The 27,823-nt window shown below is 45.2% G+C and overlaps 1 protein-coding gene across 3 annotated transcripts in view; it reads left to right on the top strand.

Annotated features, from left to right (window-relative positions):
• LOC133970429 (trinucleotide repeat-containing gene 6C protein-like) overlaps positions 1-23,448 on the top strand; it is a 33,702-nt gene extending 10,254 nt beyond the window's left edge. The window contains exons 4-21 of one of the 3 annotated variants that reach the window (XM_062407241.1): positions 4,708-5,064; positions 11,488-14,010; positions 16,082-16,276; positions 16,806-16,978; positions 17,086-17,163; positions 17,310-17,528; positions 17,908-18,048; positions 18,360-18,479; positions 18,724-18,807; positions 18,952-19,192; positions 19,295-19,459; positions 19,821-19,997; positions 20,192-20,341; positions 20,730-20,840; positions 21,484-21,702; positions 22,396-22,469; positions 22,827-22,966; positions 23,057-23,448. In XM_062407241.1, the coding sequence (XP_062263225.1) occupies positions 4,708-5,064; positions 11,488-14,010; positions 16,082-16,276; positions 16,806-16,978; positions 17,086-17,163; positions 17,310-17,528; positions 17,908-18,048; positions 18,360-18,479; positions 18,724-18,807; positions 18,952-19,192; positions 19,295-19,459; positions 19,821-19,997; positions 20,192-20,341; positions 20,730-20,840; positions 21,484-21,702; positions 22,396-22,469; positions 22,827-22,966; positions 23,057-23,435 (5,546 nt within the window). In that variant the 3' untranslated portion in view covers positions 23,436-23,448. The remainder of the gene's footprint in view (positions 1-4,707; positions 5,065-11,487; positions 14,011-16,081; positions 16,277-16,805; positions 16,979-17,085; positions 17,164-17,309; positions 17,529-17,907; positions 18,049-18,359; positions 18,480-18,723; positions 18,808-18,951; positions 19,193-19,294; positions 19,460-19,820; positions 19,998-20,191; positions 20,342-20,729; positions 20,841-21,483; positions 21,703-22,395; positions 22,470-22,826; positions 22,967-23,056) is intronic. The other 2 variants (XM_062407243.1, XM_062407242.1) reach the window with 2 other exon arrangements.
• The last annotated feature ends 4,375 nt before the right edge of the window (positions 23,449-27,823 follow it).

Genomic DNA, 27,823 nt, shown 5'->3' with positions numbered 1-27,823 from the left:
TCTGGTCTGGCTTCAGCTGTTGGCAACAAGGGCCAGGGACACGATAGTAATAAGTCCAGGGAAGCTTGTCTGTCTCAGAAACAGACCTATTAATAGACACGTCTTGACTTACAAGTGTACTAAACCCGTGCTTTCAGACATTAAATGCTTTTAAATATATTTTTTTATCTGTGTTGTGTGTGAATCAGCAAGGGAGGGTTTTCCCTCTTAACTACAGTGTCATATTTATTCATTTCTAATTAAGCCTCTCTTATGAGGTGCACTGCTCACAATTTAAAGCCCAGTGGAGGAACACGATGGAGGAGCCTGAAGACATTCCTCTCGATCTCGCTCTGGTGTTCTCCTGCCGCCTCTCTTAATTAGACATTTGATAAAGTTCTAGTAATTCTATGATTCTGGATTTACTCAAATCTGAGTAGTTTACTTAGACAGTTTTGCAGTAACACCAGCTTTATGGTACACTTAGACGGGAGGTTTGAATTCAATTGTACATTCAAAATTAATAGGGGGTTGCATTCCTGATGCACATTTTCTGTCACCTCATCCAAATCTGTGATTTCATTGCACCTGAAAAGGCCAAATTAACTGCAATGTCTTTTCAAAGTCCCGATGCCCATGATCATAAAATAATGCTTATAATTAAATCTAGCTTTTATTTTTTATCTTCAGCACCTACTGCCCATCACCTGAAGTTCTTAATGTTAACATTTAACAGCATATAACTACAGCCTTTGTGAGGTTTCTGCTGTGACATATTTCCTTCTATAAAACTAGTCCTTTATACTTAAAAAATCACCAGTACTATACAGTATGAAGCTGTGCTTCTCCTGCAAATATTTCAGAATAAAAGCTTTTTAAAAACAAATGAATGGATTCAGTTTACAGAAACGCTTGTGAGCTTTTATTGTGAAACAGTTACAGGAAGTGTGGCAAACATTTATGTTTGGTTTTTAAAATGTAGGTCATTGGCACACAAGCTGGGAGAAAAAAGTTAAGAAGCTGAAATTGTAAGCAATGTAACTTAACTGATCTATTTGACTAAAATAATACCCCCTCGAAATTAGGAAGAATTTACTAGCAGGTTAAACTAACTACCCGTCTCTGATTTTATCCATCCATCTCCAGGCAGCAACTTTGACTAATTTATTGATGTAAAATTCTCTTTTGTGTTAAAACAAAACCCCTTTATATTTATTGTCCATCTATATTGCAAAACAAAGTCCATAAGTCACATTGAAAATAGAGTGGTTATCTAGCTCATTTAGGGCTGTGCTAGGGCCCATTTTAGTTTTCTTCTTTTCATTCTTGTTTGAATTTTCTCTATTATTGAACTACTGATCTTCATAATAGGGCTGACATTTCTTCCTGCGCCCCTGCCTGTGGGTCCTGAGAAGTAACTATCTGTGCACCTCCACTTACACAACTCGTCCACAGAAGGATCCTTTATCTTCAAGGTCATGTGGCCTGTTTTTCTGCTTTTACCTGAGAGAGAGAGGCCGTTGATGCTTTCCACTCAGTTTCCTCTCCCCCACATACCCTCAACTCTCTGATATCGTTCCAGACAACCTACCCCCAACCTCTAGGTCTTAAACAGTCAGGCAGGCATGCTATCATCTTCTCTCTCTCAGAAAATTAAGACTCCTTTTAAAGTTGAAAATGGGATGTCTTCCTCCGCGTGAAGCGCACACAGCCCCGAAGCCACAGTCTGATGTGCATCTTTGATGAAGTGGGAATTCTCCGGTGTACCCGCACAGCTGAGGATGGTGTTTTTGCAAATAGGCTGTCAGAGAGAATGACTCTGATCTCTTTTTACTCTTATACACTTTTCTCCAGCAAAGCACTGCCATGTAAGACTTAATGAGGCTTAATAAACCTCGCCAGTGCCAGAGGTAATTTCCTAATCCCCTTTCTGACCCAGAATCAAATGTATGATTTCACCCTCAACATAATCGCATAAATATTAGACAGTTTTACTGCATCTGTCATTTTGTTGTTATTGGTGTTTGAGAATTTACAGGGTTTACGTCGCTCTTGTAAAAGGAAGAATAAAAAAATGCTTGGAATACTGTGGGCAAAATAGTGGTCTAACTGTAAGCGGATTTAGACCAAAGCTGGTTTCAAACAGTGAGACTCGATCTTACAGTGGATCGCACAAGGGGGTGGAGACTGTCCTACACACAAACCCAGTCACATACACACACACACACACACACACACACACACACACACACACACACACTCTCTCACACACACCGTTCTCTTCATCCCTCACCCTCCCTGCTCTACCTCCTTCCTATCCTCTGGTACATTCAGCTCTCTCTTTCGCTCTCCCTCCCGCTCCCTCCTCGTCTCTTCCCTCTGATTGGCTGACGGAGGAGCCAGCCAGCTTCCCCCTTCCCCCAGCCCCGAGAAGAACCGACGTCACACATCAGAGAGTCCCAACTGTATAACGATCGCCTCCATAACTATTTGTATACATTGAGGCACAACGTCAAATGTCTGTTTTTTTTAACTAAGGAATTACCTCTTAGAATCAGCGGGGAATTGATGATTGGGTGCATCGTCCAGCCCTAACACACTGATGACGAGAGATGAATAGTAGATCACAGTGAATGGGGGGGAAAGTGAAAGCGTAGCGAACATAGGTGGGGATGGGCGAAGCACGAGAAGAGGGAGGAAGTGGAGCAGATGTAGAGAAATCTGAGCAGACGCGAGCTCCAGCTCCAGAGTTCCCCCCCTGATTCCTGCAGTGAGACCCCTCAGACAGATACGGGGGGAACTGTGCAGTCAGTGGTTGCTGTTCACACAGGCTGCAGCAGTGGGGGCATAAATTACTCAGACCGCTAGACCCCACGCACACATACACACTTGTGACAGACATAAACATACAGTTAAACTAGGCAGAATGGCAGTTCGTTATGGGAGTGAACACGTCTGTCAGTATATACAAGGCTGTGTGCGCGTGTATGTTCCACGACACCATCCTGTCCTCTCCCCTCAGTGTGGGCCTCCGCATTACATAACTCTTTGTTTTTCAGTGTGTCGGGCTGGCCGCAAGTTATTCGCTGCTTCACTGCACACACTCGGGATGGCAGCCAATGGCGAAGCACTGCTCTTTATAACTCATTTAGGCCATACAAAGATTTTCTTCTTCTTGTCCTCGCTGCCTTCACAGTTTATTTTTTCTCTTCCTGCCTTGCTTATTTTTTTTGTTTAACAAGCGAGAACTCAAAACACCATCTATGCTTAGTGCACATTATATCCGATAAGCTGATGTTGGGTTTGTTCTTGAACAGCATGTTTAGGTTTTAAACACATTTTTTGCTTCCTGCTTACAATCTAGTTTAACGGCTTATTCTATTATGTAATGAAATGTACAGAGGCGATTATCCAGTGTGCCCCATTATGCACCCTGCATTTGCTCTTTGACCCTGAGCTGATCATCTTGTTTGACTTAGTGGGGACCTCTAACCTCGCACTTCCACATTCAGCCACAGCATATTAGCCTCCTGAGGACTTCACGCTTCACAGCTTTGGCTTCCTCCTCTTTTCTTGTCATGGTTTACGTGTTTACAGTTTTTAAAATCGGGCTATAATGATTAACTGTAAATCAATGTTTTTAGCCTGTTTTTTTTTAGGATGTATATATTCTTAGTGCTCAATATATTTTCTGTTTTTGTTAGTTCTCTATTGTAGCAAATGCAATATGTTTGACTTTTGAGTTGTTTTTAAGACAGGGATGTCACAGAGACAACACAGAGGATTTGGTATCAAATTGAAAATCAAAAGCACTTATGTATCCATATTTTGTATTCAACCTGAATGCCCAAATGGAAACTTAATATTATTAAGGGGGGATTACTGTCGTTGCATTACTGTCCTGATGGAAACAGCAGCCCACAGCAGTGTATGTCCATGATCTGCTGCTTGAACTCCTCAACACTTAATCTGTGACCATGCACCGTGGCAGACATTGAGAGCCGCGTTGTTTGGCCATCACTGGAAGCTGAAGGTTTACTACAGAGCAACCCTGAGATTACTATGGCCCTCTGGTCCTCCAAAGTGCAGCCTTGTGTTTAGTCTGACCACTGCCTTCTCAGCCAGGAAGGAGAGAGAGTGAATCTGGTGCATTTATAGACTCCTCTCCTTGTTTGCCTTTTTGTCTTCATCCAAAAATGAATGGTTTTCAAAATAGGCAGTGGTGGAAATGCTCAGCCACAGCAGCTTTACAGACCAGAGATCAGCTCTACTGGTAATTGTGTGCGTTTGTGCAAGGGCAGCAATTAATACATTCTAACTGCTGCGCTCTTTTTTATATTTTCCTTTTTTTCTATATTTTACAATTTTTTGAAATTGTATTTCTTTCTTGTTTATTTTATTTTCAATGTCATTTTAAAATGTTTCCTAAAATCCGCTCCTTATTGATTGAATTACATTTGAACATGTTTACATTTTGTATCTATATGTGTATGCAATTGTTGTTATTAACATTATTATAATGAAGTGCAACTAAAACAACAATGTCATGGAATTATTGACTTATAATGATTAACTAGTCAATCAAATGCTTTTTTCCATTGTTGTGCGCTCAACAACTCTGCTTATGTCTAATTCTACCGTACCTCCACCCCACCACCTCCCCATCCCTGCATCTCTGCTCCCCCATTACCCCCCCATCCCCCCTTCACCATTCTCCAACTTCCACAGTGCCAGACTCTGCCAAGCTCGATCCCGCCCCTCCTCTTCCCCCCATCAACCCCAGTGCCGCCCCGTCTGTAGCCCCAAGCAGTGGCAATGGCAAGCGCGCTCCCTCCGGAGGTCAGCCACAGACAGCACAGCAGCCCCAGACTCTGCTCCAGCAGCGCTACCCACCCAGAGAGGTGCCCCCTCGCTTCCGCCAGCAGGAGCACAAGCAGCTGTTGAAGAGGGGTCAGCCTCTGCCCTCTGGAAGCCTGCTTCTCACCGCCACAAAACGTCCCAGCACTACTGAACCTGCAGCAGCAGCTGTACCCGCACACTCCTCTCCCTCCTGCTCCGCTTCCTCCACAGCCAGCCTGCCTACAGGTCAGCTTCGACACTCAGTTGGCAACTCACCATGTCTTATTCCAATTTCAGTTGACTGACCCCAACGTTGCTGCTCATGCTGAACATAAGCACAGAACTCCTTGTTGTGTTGACAAAGAGAGAAATGCTTTTTGTGTAGTTTTACTCTGAATGGAAAGTAAAGAGAAAATCATATAGAGCCGCAGATGGTTGCAAGACGCAAACAGTATGGTTGGTTCTGCATTGAATTTCAGTTTTATATCACGTCTGTCTCAAACAAAGCTTTGTTAACACAAGCTTACTAACATTGAACCGATCTTAAACAGCAGGCATGTGAAAGATCAGACTGTGGAACTGTTCAGACTACAAAAAACAAAGATCTCACTTTGGGAGTTATTTACTCCGGTTCTGTAATGAAGTGTGGCTGACCAGTTCATTGTTTAATCAGGCTTAGCCACTATAGTGTCTACCTGGCTTTAGGTAGCTCTTGCCTTAAGAAATTCTGACTACATAGCTAAACCACTGCCAAACTGCTGATGTTGAAATAGTTTTACATCATACAAGCAAGAGGCCCTGGAAAAAATATAATTTGGCCTATCGGCACAGCCATCTTGGAGGCAATCATTCAGTTGGTTTGTGAACGTACACTGGATCTAGCGGGAGGACAAGATGTCACAATCTGTACAATTCACTTGACAAATAGATTGTGGACGTCTTGACGATCGATCACAATCTGAAATACTCTTTCTTTTTTATTGGTTTTGGTTTCCCTGAATGACAGTTTCTATGCAGACTTTTGTCGTTGTTTGGCAGCGTGGTGGTAACAGCGTGGTGTACCTGAAGAGCAATACAAAGACACTTGCATCACAGGTGCTGCTGACTGTTGTTTGTTTTCACTTTGCCTCTTCCTGGCTGGGAATTCAAAATTGGGACAGATGCGTACAGGGGTAGACGATGGAGAGTAAACACAGCTGGCTATCTCTGTATATGTGTTTTCTTTCCTGGCGCTCTGCATTTCACAGTAAACTGGGTTCTTGTGTATTTCAAAGTGGTAAAGGCTGTTTCTTTCGTAATAAATTATTATTTGCTCTTTGATAATGCTGATAAAACATTTCTAGGACACTTGGCACCTTTTAATTGTCTGGGAAAGAAAACAGTTTTAGAAATGTATGTTTGAGCATCATTCAACTCCTCTGATGCTGTCTGAATACAGCTCTGTCTCCCTGGTGACGAGATGTTTATCCCGTCTTCGTCTTCTCCTCCTCCTCCTCCTCCTCCTCCTCCTCCTCCTCCTCCTCCTCCTCCTTGTCCTCGTCATCCTCCTACTCTTCGTCAGGCTTTGCTGACCAGCTATACAGTGTTAACTGTTTTTTTTAGAGGAGGAGCAATATGGAGCTAGTCCGTTGGCTGGGCTCCTCAGTGGGCCTGACCTGGCATTGATAGAAAGAGTGAGAGGGAAAGAAAGAAATGAAGAGAGAGCTTGCATGGCAGAGGTCCAGTACTGTGGGCTGCAGTGACTCATGGCTTACGGTAAAAGCTGCTGCTTCTCTCCGCCCTTCTTTGGCAGGCCTGCTCTGCTTTGGTTTGCTTCCTGTGTGTCTCTGAGCTGACTGATTGCCTTATGACAGACAGACAGGAGGACCCTCAAGACTGAACGTCAAATAGGAGTCCAGTGGGAGGGCTTCATATACACCAATACAGATCTTGTTTGCTAAACATTCAACACAAGCCAGGAACCTCCCCCTCACAATTCTCCACACGTCTCCTTCACCATCTACTGTTTCAGTTCACAAACCTCTTAGCCTAGTTTCTGTTTTGTAAAGTATGCAGCAGTGTGTGACTTATCACACAATATGAGAACACCACTGGTAATCCCACATTTATGGCTCTGTCCTTACGGTCTTATCCTCTGATTTTATGTAGTCCTATAATGTGCTAGTGAAATCACTCAGGATTTGTAATTACTCCCTTGTCCGTAAAGTAATGATCAAGCTTTTATGTGCCAGTGTGCTCACAGCAGAGACGGACTCTAACAAAAAACATCATAATGCAAACGGGCCTCGTCAAGTGAGAGAACACTGTACCTAACGTGCGAATAGGTTGTCTCGTGGAGAATAGAGAGTTTGTGTGCAGGCTAAACTTGATTTGCTCTTTAAGCCTGCTGCTGCTGATGCTGTAAAAGAGCCTTGGGAATCCCCTCAAAGAGGACTGGGACGTCTTGTGATGTGATTAAACATCAGCTCTCTGTTAACCACAAATGTTCAGCGCTCGATCTCTCCTTATATCTCGCTCCACCCACTCTGTGCCTCTGCTCCTCTGACTTTCTCTGCAGCGCTTGTTGTTCTGATGCTCATGTGTTCATCTCCTCCACCTCCGCTATACCAACACCTCGGTTCACAAATAACCCTCGCTGGCCCTATGGCGCCCAGGTTTAGTCCGGCTGCACAAACTATATGTATGTCTGTCAATCTTACCATTATGAAAGCCGTCTCCCAATGCTACCTTTTGCTTGGCTAACAATCCATATCCCAAGGCCCTTTCATGTGGAGGAGGCGTGAGAGAGCTAGCTATTTTAAGACTGGCATGTTGGAGAAAGCCCTTGACCTAGTTTATCCTTTAGAGGAGGAAGAGAAAGAGGATACTCGCAGGCAAACATGACGGCCAGATGTCTCAGAAGTTTTTTTCAAAAGCTATGTTTTGTCCCTCTGTTAGTCTTTTCCCCCTGAGAGAATGTTAAGATGAAAACATGAATGCATGAACAGCAAAGCAGCTGCACAGAAAGCATCCACACATGCATCAACAGTATTTATTGCATATATTTCTGCACTCTCCCTGTCATTCCCAGTTTCTTTCTGCATTGATATAACTCAACTTTCTGTGCCAATCTAGCGTATTGCCCAACAGCAGAGCACACTCACAATGCTAGGCATGCTAAGTAGCAGATAGGTGCCATGCAGGCCAGTAGAGAGGAAGCCGAAAACACACATTTACCAATACATAGAATCTCACACTGATAGGAGCACTTGTGGCCGATTTGTTTTGGTCTGAGATGCAGGTACTAGTGCGCCATCTAGTGGCAGTGAAAGTCATATATAGTCTTTAAATGCAGAGGTAGCATATTCCTGGGAAAATGGGGCTTGTGTGTGTGTGTGGGTGTGCCCGTCATAGAGCTTGTTCGTCTGGCTGGCAGCGTGCACTCTCAGCACTGTACCATCCAGTCTCTGTGCCCCTCAGGGACTTCATTAAGCCAGGATCAGTCCAGCTGAGGCACACACAACTCTCCCAGATTACTTCTTCCTTCCATCTCTTAACATCCATCTCTTTCTGTCATTTTTCTGTCTCCCTTTGTGCACCACACACACCATCAAAACATGTTGTGCGTACATGTCCATTTTCTAAGTAAAATGCTGGAAAGCAGCGGTAGGGGCCTTATAACTATTGGAATAGTCAGGAAGTATTGTTTTTTTTCCTTTGTCAGTTTGCCAGCAGTGTGTTTGCCTCCACAGAGGAGATGCAGTGTTGTCACTGTGCGTATTTTTACACATGAATGAGCAAGTGGCCATCTAGTAGTATGGTGTGACCTCACCGCATGTCGGGTACTCAGAGTGGAGAGGCACAGGGGGCTGAGCCTTGTCCATAAAGGGACTCTGTTCTCTATCAAACATTGACTTATTGTGTTGTTGGGTGGGCGTTGGGATCATTTGTAAACAATACCAGCCCTGATCCAGGCCAATGCTGCTCTTTTCTTTTTTCTATTGCCATGCTCCCCAAACTCTTGTTGACTTCCCAACACCCTCCATGTTTTTGACAAGATCACCTGGCCATCATAGCTCACCGTGACAGATCCATATGAACCTGTTCATTTGCCCTGTGCCCTAAAAGCACCCATATGAAGAGATGGTCCTGCTGCTCATCATCATTTCTGGCCGGTAGTGACATTGTGCATCACGTGCGATCTGATGGTATGGGCTTACATTTATAAACATGTGTGAGAAAGTTGCCATCAGAGCACCAGAGGGGTTGAAGCTGGGTTTTGTGGGGTTTCTCTTGCTCTCTCTCGCCCGCCGCTGCTGTTCATGATGTTTTCCAATGAGGGAGGCAGTGCTAATAGAGGCTGGAGTGATCTCGGCTAAATATTTAATAACAGTTTTGAAAGGTTGAAAGATGAAAGGACGGGGTGATTTCGGAAGAACCCCATTTGTTTTTGTTTTACCGTATGCCTCATGAGTGCATAATGAAAGTCTCCAGGCATTATCGTTTAGCTGTTAACCAAGCCCTCCCCACCCCATCTCTCCAACACTCCCGTCCCCTCCCCCAACATGCCTTCTTTCGGTGCTTTACCAGAGAGAGAGTGAGAGAATATCCTCCGTCAGGATAGGAATAGGGCACGATATAAATAAAGGCAGAGGGAGGCAATAGATAGAAGAGGAGAAACCCAGCCAAAGCAGTGTTGGTGGGAGGGACAGAGCATAAGGGGTGAGGAAGGAGGGGGGGTGTGGGGGTGTTGTCTCATGCCGTGCAAGAGCTGTGCAACTTCTTGGCAGCACTTCAGAAATGAGGCTCAGAAGCTTGGCGAGCCGAGCAGACATATTGAGACAAGGATGGCCCCTGCGTTGCACAAAACCTAGCTCTTAACAGGATGGTTGGGAGGCACCTCTCCACAGGTATTTCCCCCCTCTCCTTTCTTTTTCGGTCTCCCCGTTTCTCTCTTTCTTGTCTGGCTCTACTGCACTGTTTTGATGGCTCGTATTTACTCACTTTGCAAATGAGCGCTTTAAACACTGCAGCAAAAGGGTAGTGCACGCATGCAGTGTTGACGTCTTGTGACTTGTATATTAATTTGAACGAGACATGCATGCTGTTGAAGCAGCGATGGTGGATATACAGACGGTAGCTCGGAGCCTTTTTGGCACTATTTCAGGACAGAGAAAATGGCGGTCCTGCACTTCTCAGTGGAGTGACGCTACAGAACGACAGTGCTGTGTGTGTCAGAAACACAGTGCCCTCTTTTCCCCCCTGCTCTCACTGCCTCCTCTCTCTCTCTCTATCTCTCTCTCTCTGCTGTAGTTACAAGCACTGAATAAAAAATGGGATGGTATACAAATACTGTCACTTCCCTCTTATCGTCATGATACAGTCAGTCTATGAAAACAAATGCGGTATGCATGTGAAGGTATTTGTAAACAACAGCAGCTGCAACACAATGGATGGTGGAAATGGGCGATCTGGTGGTGCCAGTTGATCAGTGCCGCGATCATGATCTGCAGCTGGGCTTGCACTGTACCAAAACAATCCTTACGCAAACTGGAACTTCAGGCAGCCTGAAAGAAACTCAAAGCGCTGTCAGAGTTGTTGTATCAGCAGATGGAGGCTGACGTGTTTGTGAGGAGACTCGTTGCCTCGGGCGAGTGTAGAGTATTTGTGCTTCATGTCAAGCAGAGGTCATTACTGTTACAGCTAGCAGGTCAAAAGTTAAGGATGACTTCTGCATGACCTTTGTCATTGATTGCATCCTCAAATCTGGCGTCTGTTTGGGGTGAACTATCTGGAAGATGCAATGTTTAACATTTAGAGTCTATCGTTTCATTTGTGGAAAATGCATGATTTCATGATTTTGCGTCTGATACAATTTTCCATCTGGTAAATTTTTATGCTATTTTCTAAACATACATTTATTTAGTAGTACTGTAACATGTAAATGTTCTAATTTCACTTTAGGTGTTCAATTTAATTTGTTATATTTCTCTAGACAGAAACGAGCACAAGCAGTTTGGCTAAAAGCCAATTTTCAGTTTGAATATTATCTACTGTGGTGACTATAAAATAGATTCATGGATGTTTTAAGGCTTCACAGTTGGATAATAGAACAAATCTAATGAGAATGTGACAAATCCTCTATATCTCCATGACTGCTTTATTTCGGTGATGTGCTTCCAATACACTGTTATAGACTGCAAATATTATTTTAGTGGAAAGTGTTAAATGGTAAATATACTGCATTTACTTTTGCACTTTATTATTTTAAATCACTAGACAAAGCGCTTTACATTATGAGGCACGTTCATTCATTCACACACAATCATAAGAAGCGCGCTTCTCAATCACACTTTCACTAATACAATGATGGTATATCACCAGTTTTGGGGTTCAGTATCTTGCTGATGGACATTTTGTAATGGAGGAGCCAGGATGCACTAAAGTACATACATATATTATTTATTTTGTAAAGGTTGTTATGTTACCACATGAGTCATTTTCCTCTCTGTTTTCACTCTAACTGTGAATGCTTATTTATTTTTAATTTTCATTATTAAAACATCTTCGAAATTCAGTGTATGCATAGACACTGCACTTGCTGTCATGGTATTCCAACGTTACTAAGCATATTTGGTTGTGATGACGTACAGCACATAGCTCATATATTCTTTCTTTCCTCCCCTACAGAACTGCCCCCCCAGAGCAGCCAGGGAGCCCAGTATGATAAGACCCTCTGGGGACACCTGCCATCTAATAGGAGTGCCACAAGTGCTGCCTCTTCCACCAATCTCAGTGGTTGGGATCAACTGAGTATTAACCAGAAGGACACAGAGGCTTGGCCTTCGATTACCCTCAGCAAGATCCAGGCCCCTCCTGGAGGATGCCCTTTGGATACTGACCCTGGTCGCATGACCAGCAGCAGCAGCAGCAGCAGCAGCAGCAGCAACAGCGGCAGCAGCAGTACTAGTAGTAGTTGTAGTACAGTTACTATGGCCACAGGGGCCAACAGCCAGACAGGCCACTTCCCTGCCAACCACCTTAGCAGCAAGGCCAACAGTGGAACCAGTCCTGCCAGTCATACTGGAACCAGCATGCTCTCTAACCAGATTGCAGCCAATCGCAGCTGGGGTTCTGGACCTGGACCCTCCCATTGCCCCCCTCAGTCCTCAGTGGGGAATGAAGGAAAGAGTGACAGTCCAGTGGAGGGAGCAGGCAGCAGGGGCTGGGGCTCATCATCTTCCACCACCAACTATAACTTGAACCTAAACCCTAATGCCAACCCATCTGCCTGGCCAATGCTGGGGCATGATGGACCTGGTACAGGGGGAGGCAGCTCAGGGGGAGCCAACACCATTTCACCTCCTCAACCTACACCAAACCTCTGTAATCAGCCTGGCCCTCCACCAGCCCAGACCAGCACCTGTACTGGAGCCAACACTAACAGCAACTCCTCTGGGATTGGCAGCGCCTGGGGAGGTTTAATGACCTCTGACATGTCAGAGCCACAACCCTCCCCATCCACGAATGTGTCTTTCAGTTCAGAACCTCAGAACCTTAAAACTGATGGACCAAATCACACTAATAAGCAGGAACCGTCAAGCCCTATACACAGCTTGCCTGGCTGGGGTAATGCACCTGTAGGGATGAGTTCAATGGGCCAACCTCCAAAAGGGGGCCCGCAGGTCAATGGAGAAGATAGTAGCTCAGTATGGGGTAACAGTGGCGACTCTAAGGCACCTTCATCTAAGGAGGCACCTGGCTGGAACTCTGGCTGGGGCCATGGGGGAGGTGGAGCAGGGAATACTGGAGGATGGGGTGACCAGTCCCGTGGAGACTGGGGGAAGCAGCACACTGAAGAGGCCCAGGGAAGCTGGGATACCCCCAGCTCTCCTCCGCAGGAGACAAAGGCTAGTCCTTGGGGCAGAGCTGTGAGCACAGCTGTTGCCAGTGAAGGGAGCAGTGACAGCATGGAAGGACATCCCCCATGCAGAGACTCATCCAGAGATAATCCAGCTCCTCTGCCCCCTGCACAGGATCTGGACCCCAGGGTGTTGTGTAACACTGGGTGGGGACAGACCCCTGTTCGCCAGCACACCTCGTGGGATATGGTTGAGAGTAAACGCAAGAAAGATGCAGCCACTGAATCGCGGGGCTCTGGCCCAACCACTCCAAACAATTCCCAGGGGCCCTCCAACACTAGCATGGCCCCCACTCAGAGGAGTGACCCTGGGAGCAAAAATGATGTGCCTGGTTCTCAGGGAGCTTCAGGTTGGGGTGGAAGCATAGCAGCTACCAACAAGCCCAACTCTGGTTGGGGAGAGCCACCTAACAACATTAAGCCCCCAGCTGCCCCCAGTGGCTGGGGGAACTCTCCAGCAGGAGGCCCCACCACCAGTGTACCTAAGAATGGTGGTCAGTCATGGAGAGAGGAGAAGTCAAGTGGGTGGGACGATGCTCACATCAAGGCAACATCCCAAGGCTGGGGAGAGCAACAAAAAGCATCCCACGGCTGGGGCAATAGTGGAGGCAGCAATAACACTGGTGACTGGGGAGAACCAGAAGAGAGCAAAAAAACTCCCACCAACCCTGCCTGGGAGGGCGAGGCAGCAGGCTGGAAGGAAAAGCCACGAGGCTGGGGTATGCCAGCTTCAGGATCAGGGATATCTGGAGCTGGAGGAAATGGTGGCTGGGGAGAACCAGTTTCCCAGCGTCCCAGTGGCCCTCCTCAAGGATGGGCTGGCAAGCCTCAGGATGGGCCCAGTGGTAATAGTGGAGGAGGGGGCGTAGGCTCTTGGGGTGGCTCAAACTCCGTGAAGCAAGCTGCAGGTCGGAGTGGCAATAAGCAGGAATCCTCAGCTGATCCTACAGGCTGGGAAGAGCCCTCCCCACCTTCAATCCGACGTAAAATGGAGATAGATGATGGGACCTCAGCTTGGGGTGACCCTGGTGTCTACAACAAGGCTGTCAACTTGTGGGACAAGAATAATCCAGGAAATTCCCAGGCTAAAGTTCCCACTGGAGGCAATAATCCACCAGTTCCAAACAGCAACCATCACCACTCTCACAATCCCCCATATCACGGGCCACCTGCACCTTTACAGAATCACAGTCAAAACTCTCAAAACCCAGGGCCCACCAGTGGGCCAATGGATCCTGTTGTGCCACACCAGCCTGGGCCAACTCATATCAGGGCTCCCCTGATAACTCAAGGTAAGACAACAAAATTGTGTGACTGTGTTATGTGTAATTGTGTAATTTACTCATTATATTTTGATTTAACAGTACCACATGGCTAAATTGGTCAGATTATATTTTGCACTGTTCATACCGGTCAGATCAATGTAACTCAAGCGTAATTATATCAGGACTATATATGAGTATGTATATCTCAGTTTCTCTTTTCTTTTTAATTGTTAAAATAAAGGTGTCAAACATGAAAGCTGGTTAGGTTGTTGCACACTGCACTGTTAAGCTCCAAGCCGTTGATCCACTTAAAGGTAAATTCTTGACCTAGTTTGCCCTCGTTGGATTTATTTCTAAGCGACAATCCAAATTAGTTAAGCAGTGCCAGCCGTGCCTCCTCCACGAGGCTCCTCACATTTCACAACACCGTGCACGTCTGTGTGCAGGTCCCCCTGGAAACCCCACATGGGCTCCCAGAGGTAGAAAAAGAATGCTGTTTACAAAGTACCTTGTGAAAATAGCGATTCACCACAAACAGTTTGAGACGGATCGGAGGTGTGTGATTATTTGGGAGACACCATCTGTCAGTAGTTGAGGGGAGGGGCTGGAGCTAGCCGCTGAGAACTGAGAGGGTTCAGACGGCCCCTGCTGTCCCTCACTTGACCCTGCATGCTAAGTCCATATTTGCTGGATGTTGTGCATATATAGGCAGTTGAAAAATAAATAAGCACAACCCTTGTATTATAATATTCATATATCATTGAGGGCAGAAAAATGGCATTTACAGATAACAAACAAGAAAATTATGAAGTTTGTTTGTGCAAGTGTGTCAGTGTGGCACTTCAGGTAGTCCTGTCTGGCACTGAAACAGGCCCGGAGACACCACTTTGCCACCAACGCCAAAAGGGTCCAGGCTGTGCCAGATTTTAAATGGGAATCTCCTCCCTCTGTCAGCCATCCTTCTATGCCAAGCCCAGGTCTCTGCCTCCCTGCACGACTGCTGTTTCACACTCACAAGCTGAAGGATAGATGTGGAGATGGTATTTACCAATGGCACAGTTAGACTTGAGGCCCAGTTTATATTAACTAAACAGGAAACATCTTATCACACATGACAGATAACCTTAGTGAGTAGACACCCATTTAGCAACAGAGAAGGACTTTCTTTAATGAAGGGCCGTGATGAAGACGGTTTGTCTTAGATTGATTGCTGTAGAATTTTGAATTGAAGAGAGCGACTCGTACTATTATTAATCAGAAATGTATGCTAACATGAGCCGGCACAAACAACTTGACTCCATTTTTTTATACTTTGCCATTGAGATGTGTTTGAGTTGTATGGCCTAGCTCAGGTTTAAGCCTATGAAAAACAAATACAGGCATAGTAAAAGGAAGTTCTATGGCATTCATTCTAACTGTTTTGTAGCGGAAATTTTATCTGGGTAAAGGTAATACTTTAAAGACTTGGTATCAGATCTGTACAAAGATGCATGTACTCGCCAGGCAATTTCCGCAGTATCGGATGCATTCCAATGCTGGTATTGATAGTGCAGTGCCCGTTGTAAACATGCCCATTTGGAACGGGCTGTTTGTTTGGGCTGTGGTGATGCTGGTTGCAGCTTTCTTTCTGACACTGTGAGACTGACCTGCAGTAGTTGTTGTCATGAAAGAACTTGCCTTGAGAGAATCCCAGCCACCATTGCTACATAGCACTTGTCACCTGTTCATTCAAAGTTTATTCAAATATAAGTAGTGTTGATATGAACGGATATCAAGATATGTGAATACAAATCTCATAAGAGGAACTCCACATACAGACAGACTTATATAATTATTAGATAGTTGCAGTCAATGATAGATTTAACAATAATAACAAAATAGTTTTCCCTACTGTTATAGTTTCCCAATCATTCAATCTTCCCCCAATGTTGCCTTCTGCCCTTTTATGAGAAATTAGTCACATAAGAATCAATGCCAAAATTCATATAAAAATTTGATTATACATAAAGCTTCCCTTTTTCTGATTCTTTTTTAATATTGGTTTAGGTATGATTAAGTATTTTTAACGGACAAGTCATTGTCCTTTTTTCTCCTCCAGGCTGGGGAGAAATACCAAGCTCCCACACAAAGTCGGAGAGCACTTGGGGGGAACCTGCACCTCCTCCGGTCAGCATGGACAATGGGACGTCTGCCTGGAACAAACAAGCTGGTAGCTGTGGAGGCTGGAGTGATGGGAACCAGGACAGCTATGGCAGGGGCAACCCAGCAATGACATCTGCATCTTGCAAACCTGGTAGATAGCTGAACCCTTTATGGTTTTATTATTATGTATACCTCTTGATGAATAATGTTAACACATGGAGGCTCTGTTGCTTAAAACACATATTCTCTCCTGATGAGTCAAGTCAAGGACATCAATTTGGCACAGGGGAAGCAAGATTTTGCAAAGAAATCTACACTGACCCCTAGTGGCTGTCAAATATTTCAGCCAAATTACATTTTCCCCTTGGATTTATTGACTTTCTTTCTTTTCATCAAAGACTGGTGTTAATCTCACGTTTTTTTTTTGTTAAATGTTAAAACTCAAGGCTTCACCCAAAGGCAAGATGGCTTGCGAATCACTGTTATGTTGGATAAGTTTATACTTATACTTATACATAAGTTTACGATGTATTTTGTTTTGCAATAACAGTAACTTGAGCTTCAAAAGTTTATTCCAAGTGAAAGCTAACATTATAAGTTATCATGTGTAAAGTTAAAGTACAGCTACATATTTGATCTTTACATTGGTTGATCTACACATTTTCTTGTGTGTTTTTTAGCCCCCAAACCTATGCAAGACGGATGGGGAGGTGGAGGTGGAGGTGAGGAGCTGAGCCTGTCAGGGGGTCAGTGGGATGCTGAGGAGGGAGACATGTGGAATAGTGCTCCCACCCAGGAGAGCAACTCCTCCTGCAACTCTTGGGGCAATACATCCAAAAAGGTCCCACAGAAGGTGTGAAGCAGAGCAAATTGCATATTGTATGGTATTGTATGGGGGAAAGAATTTCATTGTGAAGTACTATGAGTGTGGTAATAATCATTTTCCATCATCTCCTCCAGGTGAAGGTCCCAGGAAAGCAAGAAGAGGCCTGGATCATGAATCGTCTCATCAAACAGTTGACAGACATGGGCTTCCCTGTGAGTTGAATTGACTTTAAACTGCTGTTAATCTATTCTAGTACCAACTGCTGGACAAACAAACTAGCCCTCTGGCACATAAAAATATCTGTCATGTTTGCTTTCGTCTTCTCCTAACACTGAAGCTTTCTGTGTTTTCTCTACAGAGGGATCCAGCAGAGGAGGCTCTGAAGAGCAACAACTTGAACCTGGACCAGGCCATGAGTGCCCTGCTGGAGAAGAAGACGGAGCTGGACAAGCGGGGGATGGGGATGGCCAGCCACGACTACAACAACGGGCTCATCAACAAGCCCATGAGCTGCCCTCGGCCCCCGCTTCTTTCCAAAGACCCCTCCGCAGACCCCCGCTTGCCCTTCATGGATAAGGTGAGCAGGGCACTCATTGGTTTAAAAGAAATAATTGCTAAAAATATGTACTGCACATTGAAATAGTTTTTAATTTCTGATGCAGAATAGCAGCACAAGCACTGTAGAAAATATTAAATTAGTCTTTTTGAATGGGATCCCTGAGAATATTATTCAATATAGAGAGACGCCAAGTACAAACTTAAGATCTTAAGTCATAAAAACATATGAGACAAGCTGTCGTTATTTTACACGAAAAGGATTTAAGAATATGAATATAAATCTTTTCCTTATTTAAAGAGAAGTCAAAATCTCTTCATATTTTCCCAAATACTCACAATGAACCTAGCTTATGTGTGTGACTGAGGCAGAAGTGAAGAGTCTCTCTACCCTCATCCAGCAGATGCAGAGTGGAATGTTTGGCGGCGGTGGAGCAGCACAAGCCCGGACCATGCAGCAGCCTCCTCAGCCGCCAGTGCCGCCTCTCAGCTCCCCTCAGCCTAGTGTACGTGCTCAAGTGCCTCAGTTTCTCTCCCCTCAGGTAAGCACATGCACACAAAAACACACAAATACAGAAATAGATACTCGTGAACATGTGACCTAATTTCTTACTTACTATATATTCACATTCTTAGGCAGGGTGCTTTAATATAGGCAAGGATGAATATTTTATAATCAGATTACGGTCTTTAAAAACCTCTCTGATTTGAGTTTCCCATTTATTATATATCAATTTAGACCTTTTTAATACACATCAGTAAAGGGGCAGATTAAACACTAAACATGAGCAAACAAGCATTTTCTGTAACGTTATAATTTAGTTAAGATTCTGTTCTTAATGTTTGCCCACAGGTTCAAGCACAGCTCTTACAGTTTGCAGCAAAAAACATTGGTCTCAATCCTGCACTTTTAACCTCACCAATAAACCCTCAACATATGACCCTTCTGAATCAACTTTACCAGCTGCAACTGGTGAGTTTCATTCAACCTTGTTTGCTTTTAGTTGAGAAAGAACAGTTATCTTAACTGGCATAGATGTGGCACATGGTGCATAACGTTGAACACAAAAGTTGATTAGCCCTGAATGCATTAAGAGCAATTTTCCAAACTACATTTAGATTAAACCATTTCATTGTTTTTGTGTGCGTTAGAATCTAGGTGCACAGATATGCTGACATGTTTTGACATTGAAACCGTGCTTATACCTGATACACAGGCATACCAGCGTTTACAAATTCAGCAGCAGATGTTGCAGGCGCAGCGCAATGTTTCTGGTCCCATTCGACAACAAGAGCAGCAAGTAGGTTTCCCTCCTAACCTTCACTCCTATCCAGCTCACTGTCACATGTTACTTTCTTTAAATAAATCAGACTTAATAATTGTGTGAAAATATTTCATTCTAATTCCTAAAATTCTCTCCTTTGTGATCTCATGTGTGCCGCAGGTTGCACGTACAATCAATAACATGCAGCAGCAGATCCAACAGCACCAGCGTCAGCTGGCCCAGGCCCTGCTGATGAAGCATCAGCAACAGCAGCCGCCTCCCTCCCACACGGGCCTGCATCCTGGTGGGACCAAATCCCCCCTGGATTCATTTCCAGGTCACCCCCACGCTCCAGGCCTCCCTGACCTGCAGACCAAAGAGCTGCACTCATCTCCTAACACCTACAGCCCCTACTCTCTCTGTGAGTGGCATTAGCCTTGCTCTTTGGATGTGAAATGTACTATGCTGCACTAATACACATAGACATGTGTAGTAACAGTTCACTGTTGTGTCTTCTCTTCAGCCGGACTGAATCCAAACATGAATGTAAACTGCATGGAGGTGGGAAGTCTGGCTATGAAGGAACCCCACCAACCCCAATCGCGCCTGTCGCAGTGGACGCACCCGAACTCCATCGAAAGCCTTTCTGGTAACTCCTCTCCTCTAGAGCCCAGCCTGGGCAAGCATGGTGAGAGGGCAGAGGGAGTCCTGTGTAGTTAAAGAGGATTTGTCACCACTAGAGAACACGTTGTTTCCTCCTGTTGCCGAGTTTTAATTCATGTAGACAGGACATCTTATAATAAACCAAAATAACGCTATGTTTGGTAAATTCATTTTTATTCCTAATTGAAACCTTAAGCTCCTTTTACAGTTCAAGTTAGCCACATAGCCAATAAGTCTGTCCACTTCAGCGCAGGAGACCCAAACCAGAGAAGCATCACAAACTTAACATACAGCTCTATAGATCTTTCTTTCTTGATGGGTAACAAAATCCATAAATATTTCACATATCAGCTTCTAAAAGTTTTTTGTTTGTTCACTTGTCTCAGGTGCCAACTTGGGTCCCCCTGGTAAACCCCCACAGCTGGAGGAATCTTACAGTCCCTACAACCTCATGTCCAGCTCAGACTCTCCTACCAGCCCCCTGGTCCCCGCAGACAATTGGGGACAGGGCAAAAGTAACAATGACAAGATGGCCAATGGGACCAATATCAACTGGCCGCCAGGTTAGTAACATCAGGGAGTCGGATGTGGATCAATGTCAGATGTTATTTAATTTGGTATTAAATAATTTAATAATGTTATTTAATAATATACATCACGTTGATGGGTGCTCTTCACTATTACACTCTGGTTTGTCAAGTTATTATTTATGTCCTGACCGTTAAACTTCAGCAAACACTTTAATTCTCATCTTCAGAGTTCTGCCCCGGTGTTCCCTGGAAGGGTCTACAGAATATCGACCCTGAGAATGACCCCAACATGACCCCTGGCAGTGTCCCTAGTGGGCCCACCATCAACACCAATATCCAAGATGTCAACCGCTACCTGTTACGGGACAGGAGTGGAGGTGAGAGCAGGACCAAAGTTTATTAGAGACAAAAGTGTCAGAGGGTGTGATAAGTCACACCTTATGTCACAACACAGCAGCACACCATGTCAAGCAGGAGGGAAATATAATCTAAAAATACATTTAAAGAAAAGTGTGTCCGTGTGTATTGTAAGTGACAATACCATGTAGCTGCTGTCACCAGAGAGGGCCTGCTTCTTATTGTTTTGTTCTTTATTTTCCTGCTTTTAACTTCCTCTGTGGTCACTGTCATTTTCCAGTTTATACTCTTAATGAGCTGACTATCATCATTTGTAGTGTCTTTTATTCTTTACTCCATTTTTTCTCTGCTATTTTTTCCTTATTTGTTTGTGTCTGTCTATCTTTTGTGTTGCTGGTATCGGCTTAGGCTCCTCTCCCACTTCATCTCAGATCGAGGCTCTGCCTCCCTCCACTGATTGGCCAGTCAGTGCCTACACTAGCTCGTTCAGTCTGTCGTCCCCGGAGATGGACGATGAAGGTACATGGTCAAGCTGTAACCCCCCCCCCCCCCACCACCTCCCACATTGTAGTGGCTCGATTGCTGCAAATCCTCTCCCTCCTGTTACTGTCAAACCCAGAGCCTCAAGTCATTCAATCCAATGCCCCTGATTAATTCTGACCCTCATTTGAGATTTCTCCCATCGAACTTTGCCCCTCGTGGATATTTCCCCTCATGGTGTTGGTGTTTCTCCTTCCTCCCTGTGTGTGGCATGGGAAGTGTGAAACACTTAAGGGTGTAGCTTGTTGTTTTTCCTTAATTTACTGTGACTGTTGGATGTGGACTGAAATTGATGACAGCAGTCTAAGTGAATCAAATTTCTGTTAGTGACATATTTTGAAGAATAGTAGAAACCTGTTTTGCAGTTCATTTGACTTAGTTATTATTGCTGTCATACTTTAGCTCCATTTCTGTGTAGTGGGGGGAAGTGGATATGTCAATCCATCTTGATGTATCCCTGCTGTTGAGACACTTATTTTGCTCTGCAGGACGCTCTCCCTTGGTTGCTCTTGGTGTGTGTGTGTGTGTGTGTGTTTGTGTGTGTGTTTGTGCCCTTTTGTCCATGCATGCTTTTGTCACTTAGTTCTGAATTTCAACGTTTCCCTCCCTTTTTTCCAACCAGGTAAACTGTCAGAGATGAAATCTACCTGGTCTTCTGGCCCTGTCTCTCATAGCCAGGCCTCCCTGTCCCACGAGCTGTGGAAGGTCCCTCAGGGGCCCCGGAGCAGCAATATAGCCCCTTCACGCCCCCCACCTGGCCTCACCCACAGCAAGCCTTCCTCAACGTGGGGGGGCAACTCCCTGGGTCTGGCCCAAGGCTGGAGCAGCTCTTACACCTCAGGTATTAATGTTCATTATCTATCAGTAAGCAGAACAATCTAACAAGGCTCCATTATCAAAGATACGTTTGTCATTTTTGCCAAAATCTAACATTTGCATTTCTTAATTTTAAATTTAATAATCACTTGATCTCTCATGGAAGCTATACAACTTTATTCAATTATTTAATAGATTCAACATTTTTGCAACTCTGAGGGAGTTTTTGGAGTTCCACAAAGTGGCAGTTAAGACATGCAGACACACTTAACATATGGTGATGATAACATAAAAACATGTAAAAATAAATTTCTAAAACTGAAATGAGTTGAAGCATACTGCATAGCTCAGACACAACATGTAAGACCTTTCTTATGCACTCACCTAATGCGTTAAGGGCGTATAATGGAGGCATGGCGTGTCTGTATATACGGTTATGAAGTTTACAGTACGAACACACTTGAAGAGCGAGCAGTACTTTGATGTGGCGTACGACCACACGCTGATTTTCAATGTGTAGCCTAGACAGTATTGCCGACACCCTAGTAAGATTCATGTTGTGGTGAAGAATTGTCAACTGACACTCTGTGGTTTTTTATTTTCTCAGTAGAAATCAACACCTCAATTTCAGTGTTAGTGACAGATTTTTCGTTTCAGAGATTCGTGGAGATGATAAACTTTGTGTTAACAAATTGCCGCCTTATGTCTTGATCCACAGCAGGTACCACGTGGAGTACAGACAGCTCCAACAGGACCAGTAGCTGGCTGGTTTTGAGGAACCTCACTCCACAGGTAATAGTGTACAATCTGATGCTCTTCCTTAAAGCTCATTTATACTGCCTTTGAACAATGTAACCATCCATGCCCACAGAATGTTAAGTGTCAAACCGCAGTGGTCTGAAAAGCCATTAAATACATTTGAATTATTTGGTGAAACTCCTTCCTTGTCTCCTATGGTCCTTACATTTGAACTATTACCTCCACTGCACCCCTGGATTTCTGGTTTCCTATGTTTCTGTTTCATACGAATGAAAACACAGAGGAATCCTTCTGTCCGTTTCCTTATATGTAACTAACGTTGAACATAAATGAGCCTTTAAGCATTTTCAACTGCTTCTGTCACTGACGGGTATGATCCATGTTTTTCAGATTGATGGTTCGACACTGCGTACACTGTGCATGCAGCACGGCCCCCTCATCACATTCCACCTCAACCTAACACAGGGCAACGCTGTGGTGCGCTACAGCTCCAAGGATGAGGCTGCCAAGGCTCAGAAGTCCCTGCACATGTAAGTCCACCAATGCATTGCCTCAAATTTGGGGTTTGGGGATTTTTCAACTTTTATTTATTTGTTGTTTTCTCTCCATTCACTCTCTAGGTGCGTGCTCGGGAACACCACCATCCTGGCAGAGTTTGCTGGGGAGGAGGAAGTGAACCGCTTCTTTGCACAGGGCCAGTCGCTCGGCGTAACAACCAGCTGGCAGGCCACTCCAGGCTCCCATCAGACAAGGATGGGTGGGACCGGGTCCGGAGCCCCTCATCCTATCGGTCACTCGCCCCACTGGAACAACAACAACAACGGCAGCGGTGGCCTTGGAGGCGGAGCAAAGACAGGCGGGGAGTTGCTTTGGGGTGGCGTGCAACAGTATTCCAACCTGTGGGGATCCCCAAGTGGAGAGGATGGACGGATCATGGGGAGTCCCACACCAATCAATACGCTGCTGCCTGGGGACCTGCTGAGTGGAGAGTCCATGTAGGACGGAAGATCCCGGGCAAAAAAACAAACATCAACAGGAGCAAAAATCTTTCAAATCAATGTGGAGATAATCAGTGTGGTTGCAAAAAATGAAAAGGAGAGACAAGAGGAGGACGAGGCTAAATCCTCGCTGCTCAGCCCTCGTCAGCCTCCTCTTCTCCTTTAAGTTTTGAGTGACATTTCAGTTGCAGTTCTTATGTGAATCTCAGCGAGGGATTTTGGTCACAGTGTTCAGCTTTTACTTTTGGAGACACAAGAAGTCTTTTCATTCAACGAGCAAAGAGTACTTTTTACAGACATGAACTTTTCGAGATCTCGCCGCCATCTTTAGACCTGCGTAATCCTTCTCTGCCTTTTGAGGCGAATCATACCGCACCTCAGAGATCCGTGGAAAAGGCATCATTCCCAAAGTAAAACCCTTCAATCAGAGTGGTGGTCGAACTTTCAGCTGGTCCAGACTCGACACATTTGTTCCTCTCAGCACTAATATTAGCCTTAACCTCTTTCCTGCCCTGCTATCCTCATTCACTCTGTACTTGGTGAAGAAGCATACGGACACTTGCACACCCTTATTTCTGAGCCATTGAAACCTGAGTGGAAAGTACATGCTGCTGCTGCTTAACGTAAGCAACCACAGCTCACGACTTCAGTGCATTGTTTTTCAAGCAGATTGAGTTCCTCAGTTCGCTCAAAGGGGATGATGCAACTCTGTTCGCCTTGTTCAAGCCATTTATTTTTGTATTTTTTTTTTCTTCTTCTTCTTGAACCATTGCAAACAAAGCTAATGAAATTATTCAAATGTGTCGGTCAATTGTACTTGGTGGGGGGCATAGTTTTTTTTGGGGGGGGGGGGGTCAACGCTTGTACAGACAGTTATGGACGTGGAGGACGACACAATGAACCAGTTTGTCTCTGACCCTCTCACCGTCGTAGAGGAGAGAGAAAAAAAAATAAATCAAGTCGTAACTGTTTCCCAACGGTGTGTAATCAACTACCCCCCACCCCCCATCCACTCCGACCCCGCAAAAACAACCATTTCAAGTGATGTGCAATATAAGCCACAGACTCTACCGTCCAAGCACCCTAGCGTGGCCTCTCTCGGAAAGAGGGGAGACTATAAGGAATAATCGAACTGCAAAAGCTGTATCTGCCCCCCTGCCACTCCCGACCCTCTCCACCCCAAAAACTGCCACTACTACCCTTCATCCCCCCTCCCACGAGTGTGTGAACTCAGGAGAGTAGCAAGCTGGTCTTGAACCATCTTCAACCACAAGGACATGTACCCAAAAGCACTTCTTCAGCCAGCTTACTCTCCACACTTATGCCAGTGACTATGTTGGGGAGAGGGAGGGACAGGTGTGTGTGTGTGAGTGTGTGTTAGTGTGAGTGTGCGTGTGTGTGTGTGTGCTTGATGAGAAGGCATCAAACCAAAATGAGATGAGCCTGTTTTTTTTTTTTTTACCCAGAAGACCTTTTTTTTTGGCCCAAATTTGCATCGGTATAAGAGTATCAAGCAAAGATTTTGTGAATCGGTTGGTCTATCATAGCACTTAGCAAGAGCCCCGCAGCTCGTTACACCCTCAATGCCAACGAATAGAAGAAAGGAGAAGCAACACTGGCATGTAAAAACTGAAAAACAAAGACAAAAAAAAAAATCTGCTCAGTGGCTTCTCGATATACTTATTTTTTAACGTAACATGGATGTGAAGATTTTTTTTGGGGTCAGTCCTTCTTCCCTCAAGTCGTGGGACCAAGAAGGATGTTTAACACAGCAAAGTAGCAAAGTGAAGGGAAAACACAAAGAAAGAACTAACTCAACCGATGATGGCTGCAGCAGGGACAGACCCTGAAGCGCTCATCCTCACCCTCTCTATCAAAGTAAATATCACTGTTACATTGCATACTGTTGCATTGAACTCTTTAGCCTTGGTGTCTGGAAACGCTCAACGTGTTAATGTTCTACTGGGTCCAGCAGGGAGGATCTCCATCTCTCTTTCATCCTCTTCTTTTTCGTCTGTCTATTGGAGGCCCTGCCAACCTGTGTGATAGTGTGGCCACTGAGTGCCTGCCTGCTGCAGAGCGCAGTACTCTGCGGCAGCCCTCACCCCTCCTGCACCCTCGCTCGCTGCCTCCCTGCGGGTCCCTACAGACTGGCTTCCCTCCTCTTCCGCTCCCCCTCTTCCGCTCCCCACCCCTCGGGCCTCCAGGCCAAGAGCAGCTCTTTCAGAACTGGCCCACATGTATTACATTTACTACTACTACTGCGCCAGAGTCTGTCCTCAGCAACCTCCACTTCCACTCTCTCTGTCTCTCCTGCAAAGTTCACTTTAGCCAGAGATGGAGGCGCTTGATGTGTTTGTGTGTTTTTTTCTTTTTGGTTTTCACTTATAGAATTGCCAGTGTGCATTTTTTTATTTTATTGTTCTAAGAAGTTTGCTGATATTGTTGCTGTTATAATTGATGATATAGTTAATGATTGTTTTCTGATGATAATTCATGGCTTTTTAATATTGGTCTTTATGCAGTGTTCAGCTTCTCTCCTGCCCCTCCCACTGCCTCAGAGGCAGAGCCAGTGTTTAGATCAGAGGTACACCTCAGTCGTGCAGCAGGGCCGTACAAAACACTGCAGATATCGGTGGAAAAGCAAGGTGGGGGGAGGTCTTAATGTTGGACCAAGTCAAATCAAGTGGGAAAGGTTGTGTAATCGAAGGTTCTGTCCAGGATGGTGAGCCGAACTTCCCCCGTCCATCCTGGGGCACCAAACCTCGACTCTGTCGTCTTTTTAAAAACACACACACACTTCCTTTTAATGTTGACGCTCCTCACTCACGCTGGTGCTTTATGTTTAACTCTGGGAGCACTCAGTTATGCTTAGAACCACCTCAACTGATAACAGCCTTCCATTTCTATGCAAAGACAAGGAGGTGTTCGTTCGCAGCCATCTAGAAAATCACAGCCATTGCCCACATCTGCCAATCTTCACTTATCTCTCAAACTTTACTACCAGGCAGCTCCCCTTGAAACAACCCCCCCCCCCCCCCCCCCCCCAACCACTCTTCAAGGGTTAAGTCTCCCACTGTGTGGACAGAGCTACTCAATAACACTAAATTACCTGCTGGAGGCACAAGTGGTTGGCAAACAGTCACTTCTTCAGTCTTGTGCCAACCGATTTTTCCAATATCTACTTCCACTTTGCCATATCCTAATTCATCTTTAGTGTGATGAGACTGAAGTTCCTCTTATCGCTGGCAGAACGTGCACCACAATCTCCAGCTGTAGGAGTCTTGAGGAGTAGAAGGGCAGGACAGAAGAATGGTGCTGGTCTTTCGCCAATAGGGGACTGGAAATATAGGGGAGAACCAGGCTGCAAGAAGAGAACGAGGAGGGGGTGGGGTGGTCCCTGTATGTGTCTGTGCACTGTTTATGGGTCACATCGGGTACATCTCTTTAAAAACCAAAAACATTATCTTTTTCTTTAGCATCAAGGTTTTTCGCAAAAACTAGAAACTACAAAAAAAAACAAAAAACTAAAAGTGGTCTGTTTCAGCTGTGCACTTTGAGGCTGAGATGTCTGTGTTCTGTGTCTCTGCAAGCTGCCGCCTTCTCCCCCCGTCGAGGCTCGCCGTCTGGGCCTCGCGTGGGGAAGCTGTATCCGGGAGGTTTCGTTTTGGACCTCCAACCTGAAGGTCGCTCCAGCAAATATATAACAGGTTATCTCTGCACATCTGGCTTTGGGGTCAGGGTCCGAGCAGGGACCCAGCGTATCAGTAGAAACAGCGACAAACCTCAAGTTCGGTACCAAGTCTTAAAACTTAGGGGATTCGCCCTCTTCCAGAGTTGCTTAAGACTCGCGTCATTCAACAAAACAATCACTATTGCCTGTGTTGTTTGTGTGTTTGTCTGTTCCTGCATTTACTCCACACTGGACTAAATGCAGCCAGTTAATCAAGGAACTGGCGTTGAAGTGCGGAGTTGAATAGAGACGGACGATGGGTGACCGGGACGGAGGTCGAGTCTCAGACGTGCCCTGGATTTCTTGACTTAGCACCAGCACTGAGAGCCCTGCCCCTCCCCACACCCTTCGGCTGCTCCCTTATCTACCTGTGTAGTGTTGGAAACCGGACGCTCTCCCTTTTTTTAAAGTCACATTGACTCAAAGGCAACTGGAGCTTGAGCAAAATATGCTTCTCAATCATGGATCAGACAAGGGTTCTGGGGCAGGGCCCCCACAAGGGTTTGAATTAGCAAATCTCTTTAAAAAAACAAAGGCCTGGGTTGAATATGCACATGCTAGTTCATATACGCTATACAACCATATAATGTGTATAATGGGTGTGTGTGTGTATATGACTAGATTTCTGTTTTCCATTTGACCTAAGCCCCCCCCCC

The sequence above is a fragment of the Platichthys flesus genome, chromosome 16 (assembly GCF_949316205.1).
Source record: "Platichthys flesus chromosome 16, fPlaFle2.1, whole genome shotgun sequence".
Classification (NCBI taxonomy): domain Eukaryota; kingdom Metazoa; phylum Chordata; class Actinopteri; order Pleuronectiformes; family Pleuronectidae; genus Platichthys; species Platichthys flesus.
This window is presented reverse-complemented; position numbering and strand designations above follow the sequence as displayed.